This window comes from Meriones unguiculatus, chromosome 3, assembly GCF_030254825.1.
Source record: "Meriones unguiculatus strain TT.TT164.6M chromosome 3, Bangor_MerUng_6.1, whole genome shotgun sequence".
NCBI classification, from domain to species: domain Eukaryota; kingdom Metazoa; phylum Chordata; class Mammalia; order Rodentia; family Muridae; genus Meriones; species Meriones unguiculatus.
This window is the reverse complement of record NC_083351.1, coordinates 180,751,783-180,768,713: the sequence shown is the minus strand read 5'-3', so window position 1 is coordinate 180,768,713 and position 16,931 is coordinate 180,751,783. Positions and strand designations below refer to the sequence as shown.

General features: G+C 43.6%; 2 protein-coding genes across 8 annotated transcripts in view; one reads left to right on the top strand and one right to left on the bottom strand.

The window, feature by feature from the left end:
* Positions 1 to 19: 19 nt before the first annotated feature.
* Positions 20 to 9,662, top strand: Cdc26 (cell division cycle 26). 6 transcript variants are annotated; one of them, XM_021648843.2, is made up of 5 exons: positions 45 to 170; positions 1,687 to 1,792; positions 2,842 to 2,950; positions 4,334 to 4,518; positions 9,226 to 9,662. In XM_021648843.2, the coding sequence occupies exons 4-5, from the start codon at positions 4,438 to 4,440 to the stop codon at positions 9,400 to 9,402; spliced, it is 258 nt and encodes an 85-aa protein (XP_021504518.1). In that variant the 5' UTR covers positions 45 to 170; positions 1,687 to 1,792; positions 2,842 to 2,950; positions 4,334 to 4,437; the 3' UTR covers positions 9,403 to 9,662. The 6 variants fall into 6 exon arrangements, with proteins under 6 accessions (XP_021504514.1, XP_021504518.1, XP_021504516.1 ...); XM_021648841.2 differs by lacking the exon at positions 45 to 170 and adding an exon at positions 186 to 799; XM_060381161.1 differs by lacking the exon at positions 45 to 170 and adding an exon at positions 186 to 799 and having other exon boundaries at positions 1,687 to 1,803.
* A 3,268-nt stretch (positions 9,663 to 12,930) lies between these two features.
* The window catches only part of Slc31a1 (solute carrier family 31 member 1), a 29,751-nt gene continuing 25,750 nt past the window's right edge, over positions 12,931 to 16,931 (bottom strand). For both annotated transcript variants that reach the window (XM_021648832.2, XM_060381157.1), the window contains exons 4-5: positions 16,622 to 16,790; positions 12,931 to 16,063 (exon numbers count right to left, since the gene is read on the bottom strand). In XM_021648832.2, coding sequence (XP_021504507.1) covers positions 15,862 to 16,063; positions 16,622 to 16,790 — 371 coding nt within the window. In that variant the 3' untranslated portion in view covers positions 12,931 to 15,861. The remainder of the gene's footprint in view (positions 16,064 to 16,621; positions 16,791 to 16,931) is intronic.

Below are 16,931 nucleotides of genomic sequence, written 5' to 3'. Positions count from 1 at the left end.
GGCTGGCGTCCAGGGCCGTGGTCTCACGGAGCGTCAGGCACAAGCTCTCGGGAGAAGAGTGGTGTGGGAAGAGAGGGGCAGAGCAGCCTGGGAAGTGTAGTTCGGTCCGCGCAGCAATGGCGTCGTGGTGGGAGTTGAGCTTCTAGGAAGCCACAGAGGCCTGAAAAGAGGTAGGTTCGCGGATCGCGACTGTAATCTGGAGCGAACCGAGGGTCGCTGCTCTCCCGGAGGCCCTGAACTGAGGGTCGCTGCTCTCCCGGAGGCCCTCTTCCGTTTCGAAGCCGAGGGCTGTGTTGCCGTGAAAATCTCTCCCTAAACTAGTGCAGCTTTGGAGCTGGGACGGAGGTCCTCCCGGGGCTCCTCGTGACAGGGTGGCTTCGTTGTGAATTTGGGCTTCAAGAGGACGTTACACTCGAAGAGCCTTCTGAGGCTAACGTACTGACGTGGTGGAGGAGCTGCGGCCTGGCTGGCTGGTTTTCTTGTCTACAGCCTGCTCTTTGAAATAAAGCGCCCAGGGAGGCGCCAGGTAGAGTGCATACCAGCAGCTCTTGCTAGGCCATCAGAGATAAAGTTTGTATTCTTACGTGAAAATTGTGGGGATTGCCAGAATATTTGTGTTTGCTGAGCTGAGCAGACATTCTTCCACTCTTAAAGCCCTTCCCCGAAGAACTACAATGAGAGGAGCACTTCTCTTCGAGTCCTTACCAAATGCCACGTTGTGCCCTAGGAACTGACTCTCTTTCAGTCATTCAAGTCACGTGACAACAGACCAGAAAATAACTTCTGGTGAGAAAAGAAGGTAGTCCATCCTTCTGGAGCCATAGAGAAGTAGAACTCATGTGTCGGGTGGAGGAGAGCCGCGCTTGTAACCTGTACTCAGCGTTGCTCTCTAGTGGTGAGGCTTTCCGTTGTACACTAGTGTTTCTAAGTGTACTAAGTGTTTCTTCATTTCCCAATTCGCTTCTATTTCTGTGCTTAGGGATCTGGTGGACGGTAGTGTCTGATTTAGAATAAACCATTTGAAATGCCAATAAATAACTAAATACAATAATTTTTAAAAAAAAGCAAAAAAGTTTTAAAGTTACTAAAGTGGAAAAAAAACCAATAGAAGAACCTAGAACGAAAGAAAAGGTATTTCACTTTTTCTATTTGGATGGCTCAGTTTACTCCAATACTTGCTGTCTGATAATTATGGATACTGTGGAAGATAGAAAGATGATACCTGCAACAGGTACTAAGCTCAGCTTAGTATTTTTTAAAAAAATGTATTGATCCTTTGTGAATTTCTTTTTTTCATCATATTTTTTATTCTATAATTTCACGCACATACACACATGTAGAATGTACTTTGATCATATTTCCCCCCCTTTTCCGTTATCCCTTCCCCTTCCCATCGGACCCCTCCGTACTTTCACATCTTTTTCCTTCTGGCCCATGACATTTATCTAAGGTTGTTGGCGAAAGCCTGGCTGGGTTTGGGTTATTTCCTTGAAGGGGCCAATTTACCTGCCAGTGGCTACACCGCTGAAGAACGCCCTCTCCCAGCAACTGTCAGTAGATCTCCAGGGAGGGGCAGGGCCATCCGAGCCCCTCACTGCCCTTGAGGGAAGGTGGAGGAGCCCAGTGGTGTGCGGGTCTTGCTCTGGTGGCCCGATTCTGTGTAAGTTTACCAGTCCCCCCCCACAGAGCTTCTCAAACCAAGGCTGATGGCAACACTCATCTATGAATGTGAGAATAACATCCGGGCTGCTTGACCACGCGAGCCTGCCGCCAAGCCTGGGACCCATCTCCGGTACCCACGTGGTGAATGGGGCAGGAATGGGGCGAGGGGTGGTTCGCGAGGGGAACTCGGGAAATTCCAGATCGGCCTCATTACCCTGGTGTCCAGGAGAATGATCCATTCTTTGTGAATTTCACACCATGCATTGTGATCCCACTCATCTCCCTGTCCCGTTGTATCCACTCTCTGCCCTTGCAACCTCTCCCCCAAAATAAAATAAGATAAAATTGTTGTGGAAGCTGTAATGTGTCACTCACTACACTCTTTTTTGCTGCACCTCTTTACTTGCAAATGCTCACTGCAATGAGTCATGGGTCTGTTTTAAGGCCTCTGGCTTCTGCTGCACTATACTGGATCCTCACTGGGACTGCTCGAAGATATCCCCTTGTTGCTCTGTGTCATGGAGATTCTGCCGCTTCGGATCTGTAGAACGGGCCCTTTTGCCAACTCTAGAAGATCATAGATGGGGTAGATGATGGGGTGGACCAACTCAAAGCCCTGGATCTGTGCCTGGGAGATAGCTGAGTTAGTCAGCCTGCCAGCTCTCCTCCATCCGTACTAACCGTACTAACCGGGGTGAGCTCTCCAACACTGCTCCAGCTGGTCCATCCTATTAAAAAGATACCATTAACAGACTAACTCCCGACACCCACCTCCACTGCAGTCAAGGGGCAGGATCAGCTCTCCTGTTCTCATGTTCTTGGGGCTGGCTCACGCATGCCTTTACCACTCAGGCCAGCTCTACTGCTCTACTGCCCAGGTGAGGTACAGGGCCCACTCTCCGGAGTGCTGCCAGCTTGGGGTTCTAAATCAAACATGGGCTTTGTTAACACAAGCATTCCTTCTCCATATGAAATGATTTTGAACTTCTGTGGCCTTACTGGTTGTCTGCCTACCCTTCAAATTCACTAAGACACCCTTTTTCACAGAGAGTTGAGAGCCCTAGCTACTTATGTGCAGCCCAGCCTGGGCTAAATATTTATGTAGTGCTGTTGAAGGACCCTCCTCACAGTTCTGTTTTTACACTAGATAGCATAGTCTGTTTTCTGTTTTCCTCACAGATTGCAACAGTGACTTTAAACTCTTACAGCTCTGCACAGGAAGCATCTGATTAATGATTGACATACTCATTTAGGACTGCTTAGATCCTGCAGATAATCCTGTGAATTGGTAAGTTTAGTTTTCACAAGATTTAAGCCAGCTGATTTTAGCATCCAGGAATAGTCACAGTCTCTGATGATGTTTATAGAAAGCAGATTGAACTTTGGGTTGTTCATTTTCCGCTAACTACACTCGCGTGAGCGAGTGTGATATGTACACATGCGTGTATACCTTGAGGCTAGAGGATGTTTGTTGGGTGTTGTGCTCTATGCCCCTCTGTCTTACTCCTTGAGACAGGATATCTCCAGAGCCAGGCTGATAGCTAGCAAACCCCCAACCCAGAACTCTTCCATTCCTCCATAGCTCAGGGGTTACAGGCCCCCATAAGACCATGCCTCACTTTTTCTTATTATTGTTTTTTGTATTTTGAGACAGGGAACTATTGTCTGTAGACTAGGCTGACCTTGAACTCACAGCAGCACAGACTGCCTCTGTGCTGGGGATTAAAGGCATGGCTACCACCACCTGGCTTTTTATGTGGGTGTTGGGGATTTGAAGTCAGATCCACAGGCCTGGGCAGGAAGTGTCCTTGCTCAGTCATCTCCTTAACTCCTAACTTTGTCACTTTGTCCCTTTTGTTTCTTGTCTGGTTTTTTTTTTTTTTTTTGAGACAGGGTCTCCCAGAGTTTCTCTGGCTATCCTTTAAGTTCTGGGTCCAAGTTATCCCAAGAAGTTGAGACTGTAGTCATGTGCATTGCACTCAGCTGGTTTCTTTTAGCTAGTGCATGTCTTTGGAGGGTATTGCAGCACAAGATGAAAGTGATTGTGGGGTGTCTTGATTGGGAACCCGCAGCTGGAAGGGTCTCAGTACCTGAGTCTGGGGCCCCAAGCTTGGTTTCTGACCTCAAAACTCTGGATAGGGAATAGCTTCTGTGCTGTTTTATCAGTGGTATCCCCGAGATTTTGAACAAAGGATTTCAAAAAGTGTTTAAAAAAAAAAAGAGGATTGCTGCCTACATTCTCTGCTGGCAACTTGCTGGGTTTTGTTTTAAAAGATTTTATTTTATTTTTAACTTTGTATGTGCAGGTACGTGAGTGCAGATATGCAAGAGCCATAGACATCTGCTGGAGTTACAGATAGTGGTGAGCTGGCGATTGAACTTGTGTCCTCTGCAAGAGCAGTGTATGCTCTTAACCAGCTCTTAGCTCCAGCAATAAAAGATGCCTAAAGATTTTGAAGCTGGAGCCGGGCTTGGTGGCTGATGCCTTTAATCCTCAGGGAGGCAGAGGCAGGCAGATTGCTGTAGTTCAAGGCCAGCCTAATCTACAAAGAGAGTCCAGGAAAGCCAAGGCTACACAGAGAAACCCTGTCTCAACCCCCATTCCCCCCAAAAAGATTTTGAAGCCATAAATGAATTAATGTCCCATTCATTTTATTGTTTGTATTTACAGATTCAGCTATTTGTAGCTGAGACTTCGCACCCAAAGCTTTTCCATTTTTGCCATTTTAAGCAGCCCATAGCTCGTTGGATCTGGCTCCTAGTGTTGATTTCAGTATGCTGCGACGAAAACCAACACGCCTGGAGCTCAAGCTCGATGACATTGAAGAGTTTGAGAGCATTCGAAAGGACTTGGAGGTATTAATTCACTTTCTGATTCTCAGGGAATATTTCAGACAAATTACCTTCTGAACCTCAGATTCCACCCGCAGCTTCTTTGAAATCTATTTGGATGCTTCATAGACATCTCAAAACAAAAATGAATTTCCTGTAACTGTCACAGCAGAGAGCATGCTGGCCTGAAACAACAGTAAACGATCCTATTTATAGTGCTATTTTATTTATTGATTAGTTTTTCATATGCTTTGATCACGATTCTCCAACCACATTCCGCCCAGGTCCCTCCTACCTCCTTACCCTCCCAACTTTACATTCCTTTTCTCTTTCACAAACAAAACAAATCCTCCAACCCAGAAACAAAAAGTCCACAGAAGTACCACTGAGTTCATTTTGTATAATGTTCCTTTAGTAGAATTGTCTTAGGCTTTTCCTAGGCCTGTGATTTATCTAGTCTCAGTTTTGTGCTTGCCAGACAAACATTCTACCAACTGAGCAACATCCCAGCCCATTAGCATTTGTCATAACCTGGAGTAACCATTATTTTTCCCCCCTGTAGTGAAAATTTTAGTTTCTTTCAAAACACAGAAATAGTATATGTTTTTGTTTTAATCCCAGGTGTGGGATATGGGGCTGCTTCAGCTTGTCCACAGCAGCTGACTATGATTTGCCTCATGCTCTAGCAGGGACATGATTTTGCCAGCTGTTGGCAGTCTCTGTGATTGTGTGACATTTGGAGTTCTGGGGACTTTTCAGAGGGTATATAAATGCTAGGGCCTGGAGAATTAGGGGGCTCTTGGTAGGCTGCAGGTTGTTGGTCGAAAGTTTGTTAAGTAGTCATGTGGAAAGAAAAAAAAAACCCAAGAAAGTTAGTTATCCTGAAGGCAAAGATTAAATCTGCCTCAAGGAACTCAACACCCCTAATCAGCAGGAAGTGGTCTAAGGGTAATGTCTCTCACTTTCCCCTCTGTCCTTTTTTTATAATAGTTATCCATTAATAAGAATAAATTCCTTAGAGCCAGAGGTAGGAAGTGCATTTTTAAACTCTTTTATGTTTGGGGAGTTAAGGCCTCTCCCTCCCTTCCACCAACCCTTTAACCGTAGGTAAGAGAGGGGGCCCAGATCCCTTTACTTTTCCTGACTTTTTAGGGTCAATGGGTTATTTTGGGGGCTATACCAATCTGTCAACAGCAAGCTCAGCAAGCAGTCTCCTCCGTCTCTCTCCTCCAAGCTGCTGCGCCCCAAAGCATGGTCCTTCTCTGGTCTCTCCAAATTGCCACACTTTCTCTTTCAGGGCTCTCCTGTTTATAGCCCTCAGAGTCCTAGACCACGCCCCTCTCTGCCACAAGAGAGTCTGGCAAAGACCACGCCTTACAGGAAGCAGTTACCAGCTATGGACAAACTAAAATCCCACACTTGGGATTAAAACAAAAACATATTTATATAACATAACTGAGTTTTTAAAGAAACCACAACTTCTATTACAGAGCTCTGTGAATTTGAGGCCAGCTTGGTCTATAGAGCAAGTTCCAGGGCTGTTCACAAAGAAACCCTGTCTGGAAAAAAAAAAAAAGAAAAGTTCTTCAATGCCTTCAGGAAAAAGTCCAAATTCCTAAGCATGGTACATGAGGTCCTTTGTGACCAGGTCCTTACTGTCTCTCCACTTTATCTGTCAAGTTATCTTTCATCTCAGTGCTAGGTACACTGTTGCCTTTGCCTGATGTGCTCTATCCCTTCATCAGGCTAATTCCTCCCCATCTTGGCCCTTCTAGCCCCTAGTGGGGTTAAGTCGCTTACCATCCTGTGCTGACGTCTCCTGGGTGCCACTGCTTTCTGTTGTTCTTCTCTTGAGCTGGGCAGGATGCTCTTTGAAGGTTGGATGGTATATTAAGCTCTGGGCTCTTCCCAGAGGGCTCGCTATGAGCCTGTGTGTCTGTCACTCTGGGAGGTGCTTTATGTGACAGGGGCTTTATATCTGCGTGTTCCCAGAATGTGAATGGCTTCATTGTTCATATGAAGATTGATAATGTAGGTTTTTCTTGCTCTTCATCCTAGCAACTACAGTGTCCCCAAAGTGTCATTGGCTTTTGTTGTGTATGTGTGTGAGTGTGTGTGTGAGACAGAGACAGAGACAGAGAAAGACAGAGAGAGAGAGAGAGAGAGAGAGAGAATATCAGTGTCCTCTTGGAGCATGTGTCAGCTACAACATATCACATAGGAATTATTTCTCTTCTTTCAGCGTGTTTATTCTTGGGATTGAAGTCAGACTCAAAGGCTTGTCAGGAAGTGCCTTTACTTACTGAGTGATCTTGCTAGTCCACAATTTTTTTGCTTTGTAACAAGTCATATTGGTAGTATATTACTAAGGTTTTGTTTGTGTTTGAGATAGGGTCTCACTGGCCCAAAGTGGTCTGGAACTCATTGTGACCTTCTGCCTCAGATTCCTGAGTGCTGGGATTATGGGCATGCATCATCAGGTCTAAAAGGATGAGTTTCAAAAGTGTGGTTTAAACGTTAGTGTAAGGAATCATAAAATGCTGGCATAATGGACTTTGACTCTGCAGAGTCAGCTAATTGTTGAGTTGGCCTTTCCACTAAAGGTAGTGGGTTTGGTGTCTTTTCAATCAGCTTAGGAAGGAGGGACATTCTTGCAATGAATTAAAATGAAAAAGTAGAAAAGGTGGCTCTTCCTCTGTCCCTCCCTTCCTTGTTTAGTTTTGTAGCCCAGGCTTTCCATCTTCTCTTGGCCTTGTCTCTCAAGTACTAACATTATAATTGTGCACTCCTGTGACTGGCTCTGGTCTTTATTTTAAAAAATCTTTAGGAATGTTCTGACTACATACATGTATCTGTACTGTGTGTATGCAGCCTCCGTGGGAGGCCGGAAGAGGGTGTCAGAACCCTTGGAATAGTTGTAAGCAGCCGTGTGGGTGCTGGGAACTAAGTCTGGGCTCTTTGCAAGAGCAGCGGATGCTCGTTCTTAGCTGTTGAGTCATCTTGCCACTCCACCCCCTGGCATTCTAATTTTACTGACGTTGTTTCCACCTCCGTAAGTCTAGGTACCCGAACAGGTTGTGGTTGTTCGTAGCACACAACTTTTTAATGACTTCATTCCAGCTGAGTATCCTGAGAGATTCCTTTGCTTCTTTGAAGTGGTTTTCATAAAGGTTTTTGGGGTAAACTTCTTATGTTACTTCTTTGTAGTGTTGGCTAACTCGAGAGTAACAGGAAGTTCAATACACCCACGCAATTTTATTTATTATTATGTATATTAATTGTGTGAGGGTATTTGTGCTCCACAATGTTCAGCTAAATATGGTATGGTGGCTACAATGAAGGGAATTTGGCAATGGCATTATTACAGTCGTGATTAGACCTGTCATGGCTTTGGAAATCATAGACCCAAGAACTAGGCTGTTTTAGTTAAGGAAATGCAGGCAGATAGATGGTGGTGGAGATGTAGCTTCATTCTTTTGGAGATAAGGCTTCACCATGTAGCCCAGGCAGGCCTTGAAAAATAGTCCAGTAACAGAGTTCTGTTTTGTTTGGCTTTTAAAGACAGGATTTCTCTGTATAGTGCTGGCTGTCTTGGAACTTGCTCTATAGACCAGCCTGGACTCCAACTCAGAGACCTGCCTGCTGCTGCTTTCCCGCCACCACACCTGGCAAGGAGGAACGTTCTAAACACACAGAGAAGGACTTCCATTCTTAGGAAAGACAGTCGTCAAGAGAACTATAGGTTACTTAGGGACAGTCAAGCCAAATGCCTTAAAGAAACTCTAGGAAATCAGAGGGAGTAACACCTATAACAGGAAGGTTTAAAAAAATTTTTTTTTCTTTGTTTTTTGGAGACAGTGTTTCTCTGTGTAGCCCTTGCTGTCCTGTAAATCTGGGAGACCAGGCTGGCTTCATCCACCTGCCTCTGCCTCCTAAGTGTTGGGATTAAAGGCGTGCTCTACCACCTCCTGTCTGTAGATTTTCTTTTTCTCCATTAGAATTATTACTTAGTGAGTTGCAGTAGTAGTACCAAGAATAAATAGGAAATTAAAAAAAAAATTCAAACCAAAACCAAACCAGGAGCTGGGATATAGTTTGGTGGTAGATTGCTTGCCTGCCATTCATGAGGCCTTGGATTTAATTCCTAAAGTCACCAATAAGTAGATAATTAATTTGAAAGGGAGATGGAAGCCCCCCAACTCAGACCTATTGAGAAGATAGCAAAATCTCTCCTTGTATTAACTGTAGTTGTGTGGAGCCAGTCAGTCAGGTTGTGGGTTTTGGCGACTAAGAGTCATGTCATTTTTCACTTGTTCTCATTAGTAATAATTTGCTGAAGTACCTTAGTTGCCCATATCTGCTATCTCCAATTGCAGCTTCTTGCTGGACCTTTGTTCCGTACTCTAAATTCCTCACCCCCTTTTTTTGTGTTTTTTTGACATCGTGGGCATTCCCATTATAACCCTGAGCCCTCTAGGCTATAAGTAAAGGTTTGCATGTCCATTTGCCTTCTAGACTGTGACGTAGGGTTACATCTAAAGTTGCACGTCTGTATCCTTATAATCATCCTAAACTTGCAGCTTGTTGTTTATTGGCCCCTAACCCTGGCTCTTACCCAATACCTAGTACAGGTAAATGCTAGCTAAACATTTGCTGGTTGAAAGAATGTTGTGCTAAATCCTGATTTATTTGTTGGTTTGTTTATTTATTTATTTATTTTAATCCTTTCAGACCCGTAAGAAACAGAAGGAAGATGTGGAAGGTGTAGGAACAAGTGATGGAGAAGGAGCTGCTGGGCTCAGCAGTGACCCCAAGAGCCGGGAACAGATGATTAATGATCGAATTGGTTATAAACCCCAACTCAAGCCTAACAACCGCACATCTCAGTTTGGAAACTTTGAGTTTTAGAGATGAATTCTCTTGCATGCCAGACCTCTGGGACAGAATACAATGATGGTAGAAATATAACCAGATTTAGAGAATTAAGTGTGTACAACCAAGGAGAATGCTTTCTCTCTCCTGTAGGGAGAAATAACTTCTGTGTGAAATCATTGCTGTTCAACCTTTCTAATAAGCTGGAAGCCAAATTCTGGCTTTTCCCTGGAAAATTGAACTGCGGAAAGCTTACCTGATTTTTGTTTTTAAAAATAAATATATTTTTGGAAAAATGGGAGACATCCTTAAGTAGTAGCCCTGCTAAGCCCTACCTCTGCCAATTAACCATTACTGAGTGATGTCATCTCCTTGCCTTTACAAAAACCCCAAACCCAGAACACTTGCAGTTGATCCCTTGGACATTCACTTAGCTCATCTATTCAGTATTTGGTGACTGCTGACCGTGCTTCGAGCAACAGCTCCCAGCTGTAATCTAGCACTTGGGAGGCTGAGGTGGAGTCTCATGAGCTGGAGCCTAGTCTGGGCTACAGAGTGAAACCCTGTCTCAAAATGTCAAAAAACCAAACAAGACTAAGATCCCTGCCTCATGGAGATTGGATTCTAATGAAGACACTGTGAGAGTCAAATCCACTTAGAGGAAGTCTTCACACAGTGAGGGAAACAGCTCTAACAGGAAAGGCGTTCTATTCTGCTTGGGACTTGTGTAAGAACTCTTGCAGCAGGAACCCATCTGACAGCCAGTCTGGGTACTTTTGCACCATGCTCTATTTTCACCATAAAATCCAGGGACAGAGCCATCAGCTGTGGAAGCTACAACACCTGGAATCAAGTTTCAAAGAGACTCCTTAGCTGGGTTTTACCCAGGCTTTCGGATAGTTCGTGAGTGATGTGTTAGGAAGGTAGAGATAGAAGGGGATGTGTAGTTTCCTCTTCCTGCTCCAAGCTTTTCTACAAAACTTTATTCCAGTTTTATTGATGACCCCTAAGTCCTGTTATCTTACTGTGTAGAAAATAATAAGACCCTGAAAACAGGCTATAGATAGAAGACTCATGTTATTGCAGCCTGCAAAGTTTACAGAAGGGCAAAGGAGACACTCCGCCCGCTTCAGTCCTCTGCTGCAACTCCCCAGTAGTTTCATGCTCCCTGCATGCCTTGCCTCTTGTACTAATAGCTGATAAGCAGAGGGCTGTGTAAGGCAGTACTGAGTGATTCATGAAGACGCCTTCAATTCCGGAGAGGGCACACCATTCTGAGTTTGCAAGAAGTGAACCAGAGCTCAGCCATGAAGTGGTAGGTCGATTTGAACCCGAACAGTCTGCTTTCCAAGCCTGTGCTTCTAAATGGCCTTAACTATGTTGCTTTCTTAGGGTTCTTGGCTAAGTCTTTAAGAAAGCAGTGTGTGGGGGCTGGAGAGATAGCTCAGAGGTTAAGAGCACTGGTTGCTCTTCCAGGTCCTGAGTTCAATTCACAGTAACCATATGGTGGCTCATAAACAACTATAATAATAATTTAAAAAAAAACCCACACACACAAAAAAAAACTATAATGAGATCTGGTGCCTTCTTCTGGCACGCAGGCATACATGCAGATAGAAAACATTATACACAATAAATGAATAAATTTTAAAAAAAGGAATCAGTGTGTGGGGTAGAGAGATTTTTCTATTTTTAGGTTTCCAAAAATTTCCATGTTATCTTATTAGCAGAATGAGACAGTTATATTCATCAGTAGACCAGGACTCACTGCAATTGCTAATCTTTGGGCACACCTACATTATATGTATCAATTCTGTGTTCCTTAGGATCTGTTCCTTTCTGGATTACTAACACCCAGGAGGTTAGTCAGGTGTTTGTAGAGACACTGACCTTATTCAGACCTTTGATTTTTCTGAAGTCCTCAGGGATAATATAATCAGTAGACAGTAAAAATGTAATATGGCTTGGATGCCTGTCTGGTTTGGGTGCCTTATCTGTATTGCTCTTAATTTAAATAGGTGCTAGTCGTCCTTTGTGTGTATGTGAATGCACATGCTAGGCCTGCTAGGGATTGAACCCAGAGCTTAGAAAACTACATTAGGCAAGCACTCAGCCACTGAGCTACACCCATAGCCTAACCCATATTTTTGTAACAGGGTCTCTCATTGTATTAGAATCCCAGGCCAGACACTGTTCAAATTATGTCCCTCTCCAGCCCTCTTCATCACCATTTTCATAGCTGGTTCAGAGATTCCTACTGCTATAGGGAGACAGACATGGTTTGGAGCATCTGTAAACATGATGCCCAGGTGTGGGACTCCATGGCAGAGGGCTTCTGGTGGGGCATATCTGCCACCTTTGTGTGCCCCTCCTCACTTCCCCTATATTTTGAGTGATACCTTTCTTTAGAATTCCCTCCCTTCTCCCTGCCACAAAGAATCAGAGATAGACTGACTAGTGTTGGGCCTAAGCTCTCAGAATCTGTCATGCTGCTGTCTATTTTTATGGTGTTAATAACTCTTAATAAACTTCTTGCCCAAAAGGAAAATCCCCTTGTGTTCCCTTGAACCCCCAAACTGAAGACATTTCACTAGGTAGTCCAGTGATCTTTCCTCATGATCTTCCTGCCTCAATTTGACAAATACTAGAATGGCAGGTATGCATCACCATACCTGACTATCAACTGCCTTTTTTCTTTTTAAGATTTATTTTTATTTATTAGGTATACAGTGTTTTGCCTGCATGCCAAGAGGACACCAGAAGTCATTAAAGATGGTTATAAGCTACCATGTGGTTGTTGGGAATTGACCTCAGGACCCTATGGAAGAGCAGCCAGTGCTCTTAACCTCTGAGTCATCTCTCCAGCTTTCAACTGCCTTTTTATTTTTTTTAATTTATTTATTTTTATTTCTGTACATTGGCATTTGACTGTATGTATGTGAGGGTGTCGGATCCCCTGGAACAGGAGTTGCAGACAGTTGTGAATTGAACCCAGGTTCTCTGGAAGAGCAGTCAGTGCTTTTAACCACTGAGGTCAGCTGCCTTTTTATAACAAGAAAACTAAGGCTTAGAAATGGTTATAATAGGTGTTCCGAGTAGTAAAGCACAGATTTGAGCCCACTGTCCCCAAAGGCCATGTTTATCACAGCATACTGAAAGATTGCAGGAGTGGCAAATAATGATGCCCTGTGGGGCCAGTGGCAAGACTAATAACAGCAACACTTTGCCACTACTACAGGAATAGGCAAAAGTTCAGCAGTGAACCTTATGGAAGCCCAGTGCTCCTGCCTAGTGGCATACATACATGAATTATGAATTATGGATGAAAGGAGGCAAATGTTAGCTTTTGAACGAAGAATCCCTCCTATACTGAGAACTTGTAGCTTCATGAAGATACCATGCCCTGTGCATGAGATCATGTTGATCTAGCAGGCACTAGCTCAGCTTTTTCAGTAGTGAGGTGAGACCAAGGCCATGACATTGAAGACATCCTAGAACCCATGGAAATCTCCAGAGACTGCAAAAAGATAAGCTTATTTGGACACTACTTTCTGTAGACATGTATAATCACAAAATCAAGGTATTTATTTTGTTCTCTTTCACACAACACTTAAAATATCCCCATTACAGCAATCCTGCTCTCCGGGAGCTTACAGTCTCTGAAACAGTCAACATGAACGTAAACCTAGTGATTAAGGCATTACATCAAATGCAGACTTGTCACTTAGATGTATCTTCTGAGGTGGCTGGAAAGGGCAGGCTCAAGGTTAAATGACACGTACACCCTGCTCCACTCTTGATTCTAATAAGGAAAGGGAGTTTGGGACAACCCTGCCATAGGGGTAGTGAAGAAAATTGTTGAATTTTGAGGTTCTATGTGTGGGCAATGTGTTGAGTGTTCATCCGTCTTGGACTCGAGTTAGTACCTAGGATCTGTAACTCTGGGGAAGCTAGTCCTTCACCAGTTTTATAGAAATTCTTGAAGCAAACTTGGGATCTCTACCTGGTTTGTAAATGCCAAGTTCTAGTTAGGTAATTATAACCACGGCAGTAGCAGTGCCTAATGCATCAGGAAGCCGAGAGAGATCTTTGGGAGATAAGACAGAAAGGGAAAAGTGGGGCAGGGGCTAAAGAAATTCAGATGTCTTCCCACAAAAGAAAGGAGACCTTAAGATAAAATAAACACAAAGGCTGGGAATTAAAGTTCAAGAGGACGGGACTTCAGCTTACCTCTATTCTGCACTAACCACATTCTCCAGCAACCTAGTTCAGGGATCTCAAGTTTAGGTTGTGCGGTAGACTATTTCTAACCTGAAGCTACCCTAAAGAACCATGTCAAAGTGAGGTTTCTCTTATTTCAGATTCATAGCACCTTGTCCTAACTAGCCTTGTTTCTTCTCACCTCATTGATAAGGTCCTGTTTCTGATAGTTTATGCTTTATTTTTAGGGTGTTGTGGGTTAAGCACAGGGCCTAGCATACATCAGGTAAACGATCCACTCTGATCTGCACCTCAGTCCCTGGAAGTTGTTTTATTGTAGCTCATCTGGAGATTGCTAGAGAGCACGAGGGTCAACACAAAGTGTGGTTTCTGTATCCTCCCCGGTTTCCTTGCCTTCTGAGAGGACAGCAAGCTATTTGCACCTTGATATTGGGCTCTGTCCGTACCTGTCATTCACTGTGTAGTGCAAAAAACCAGCACAGCGGAATGAATAAGAAAAGCAAAGTTCTAAAGTTGGTTTCTTAGGTTTTTAGTCTCCATTCAATAGGCTTAAATTCCCTCTTGGTTCAAAGCCACCAAAATACACATACCTTGTTCTCCCCTATTTAATTGGCACTCACAGAGAAAGTACAAACTTCAAGACAAAGGGCCAACAAGATAGCAGGTTTGTTTCCTCTGCTTTGAGGCACAACTGGATTTAGCACCAAAGAGGGCAGGGCTTAAAGACCAGCATAGGAAGAATCACTTTAAAGAGGTAGTTTGGGAACAAGCCTGCATATAGACAAAAGATTGACTGAACATCCATTGGGACTCTTTATTGAGAAAAAGGTTTGGCCACTGTGATCTACATAAATCCTCAAATAATAAAGGTGGTCAAGCAGATGATAAGAGGCCCACATAGTGCACATGGAGAAGAATCTGGCTATTGACAGAACATGACCCAGAGAGCTGGGTTTTTGCTTTTCTGCCCTATTGACTGGCTGACTTACACTGCAGATCAAGGTCTCTTGGCCTTGAAATGACTTCCAAGGACCCTCAGATCTTTAAAAGTCAGGACTAGAGACTTCATATATGCTAAGTGTACTTTGGCTGGAATCCCACACACGTTTGTGTATGAGTACACATAAAGGGTATCTGGGACTGAATAAATGTTTGGGGAATGATTAAGTATTGACCAGCAACATTTAGATGTGGCATGTGCCCAAGAGATACCACCTTCCAACCAGCAAGTCAGATGCTTATGCCTTATATCAGGTAGTCCCACCCTCTGTCCCTTCTAGGTGCAACTTTGCTAGTTTAATGCAAAGACTCTTAGGGTAATCCTCTGGACTGTCAATAGAAACATCACCTAGGAATTTAGAAATGCCAGATTTGGTGGTTCTGTGATTGAGGTCCACCAAGCAGGGTCTTAACAAGCCCTCTGGGTGATTCTGAAGTACTCTAAAGTTTGAAAATCATTGGTTTTAGGAGACACACAAAAACAATAGGTATAAAAGCAATACAATTCTTGTTCAGCTGGGACAAACTAAGGTACTGAGTCAAAGTAAAATAGTTTTATTTAACAATCTCTATTTCTGTTGTCTTAAAATGATTGTCCTGTTTTGTTTTGATTGGTAAGTTCATTTTAATCAAAATGTTTAGTGGGAACACAAGTTGGTGAGTGAGGAAGAATACATACTCCACAAACTCTAGGCCTGTATTTAGTCCCTAACCACTCACCACACACGACAAGAATTTCATTGTAACACATCATACCTAGAGAAAGGCACAGTGTGTTTCCCACTTACTGAGTTGAGATTAGAGCTTATCTTCTAGTGTGAAATTTAAGTTCCGGTTGGGTGAGATTTCCCTAATTGCCTTTAACCTTGTTTGAAGTCAAAATCCCTTTCCATCACTGACCTAGAACTCCACCCACCAAAAATACATATTATCTGTTTAAAACAAAAATGCACAGAAAGAAAAACCCCAAAACAGAAAAGTAAAAAGAAGCAGATAACCAAGTCATTAACTGGGAAGCTACCTAGATTAGACAAGGCTCAGGATGATGAAGGAGAAGACATCTCAGAGGTGGCTTCTCAAGAGAAAAGTCAGTTTCACCTTACTGAAAAAAAAAAAAAAAAACACTATTCAGAGACTGTCAACTATGCCTCTATTCAGTAGGTGTGTGTGTTTAAAGAGACAGGAAAGAGAAGGGATGACTGGAGAGGGAATCATATATTCCAGTCCCAAGATGCTTCCTACAGCGATTGGTAAGGCCACATGTGGAGTCTGATGTTAATGGCAATGCTCTGTGATGTCCACTACCACTGCCTTCTTCCAGCTGAAGAGGAAGTATCCTGTCCCAGCCCCTGCTGCTACTGCAATGCACAGGTACCCATTGTAGGTCATGAAGATAAGCATGAGGAAGTAGCTGATGACCACCTGGATGATGTGCAGCACCGTCTGCAGGAGGTGGGGGAAGCTCAGCATCTGCTGCCTGAGGAGTAAACAGATAGGAAAGTCAGACATGGGATTCTGCAGCTCAGGAGAGCAACTACAGCTTTTAGCATTGCCTCAATTGCTTGCGTGCTCGCACAGTAAAACTGTTGATTGTCCTTGAGACAGGTTCTCATGAGCCCAAGCTGGTCTCAAACTCACTGTGTAGCCAAGGATGACCTTGATTCTGATTGTCCAGCCTTCTTCAAGTGCTGGGATCACAGGCATACATCATGTCTGGCTAGATATAACTTTTGACAGAAAGGAATCAGTTACATTCTGCCATTCTTTTATAGCTTAACTCTATATTCTTAAAATGTCCATTACTATATAGCAGATATTTTAAAAACTTGATGTTGTTAAACTTCTTTCAAAGTGACAAACACTTGCAACTTAGAATAAAGGTGCATGTGCCTTTGCAGGACCCCAAGTCCCATAACCACAACCTGGAACTTCTGAAGTAACATAGAATCATTAGCTCAGGAAGAAAGAATATCTGCTTTGTTACGTTAGTAAGAGCTCCTTAGAGTTTTCCTTTGGCTCTGTTTCATTTTCTTACCCAACAGTTTTGTGTGTCTCCATAAGAATGGTTCCATTTGGTCCTGGGACAGGCATGGAATTGTAGCGAATGCTGACTTGAGACTTTCGCAGCAGACCCTCTCGGGCTATCTTGAGTCCTTCATAAAACATTGCTAGTAAAAACACTGCCACAAAAGCTCCAGCCATCTCTGGGGAAAAAGAAAGGACAGGAAAGGAGAGGGGAGGGGAAGGGAGAAGAAAAGAAGGAAGGAGATAATGGTACAGTCAAAACCGTTAGTGAGCACGCTGCTAGGCACAGTGGCACAGGCCTGTGATCCCAGTCCTCGGGA

Bases quoted from the DNA above. Each gene is read 5' to 3' on its own strand.
- Cdc26 (XM_021648839.2), top strand. From the start codon at position 4,438: ATGCTGCGACGAAAACCAACACGCCTGGAGCTCAAGCTCGATGACATT. The intron at 4,519-9,225 runs GTATTAATTCAC...TAATCCTTTCAG, and splicing joins GCATTCGAAAGGACTTGGAG to ACCCGTAAGAAACAGAAGGA.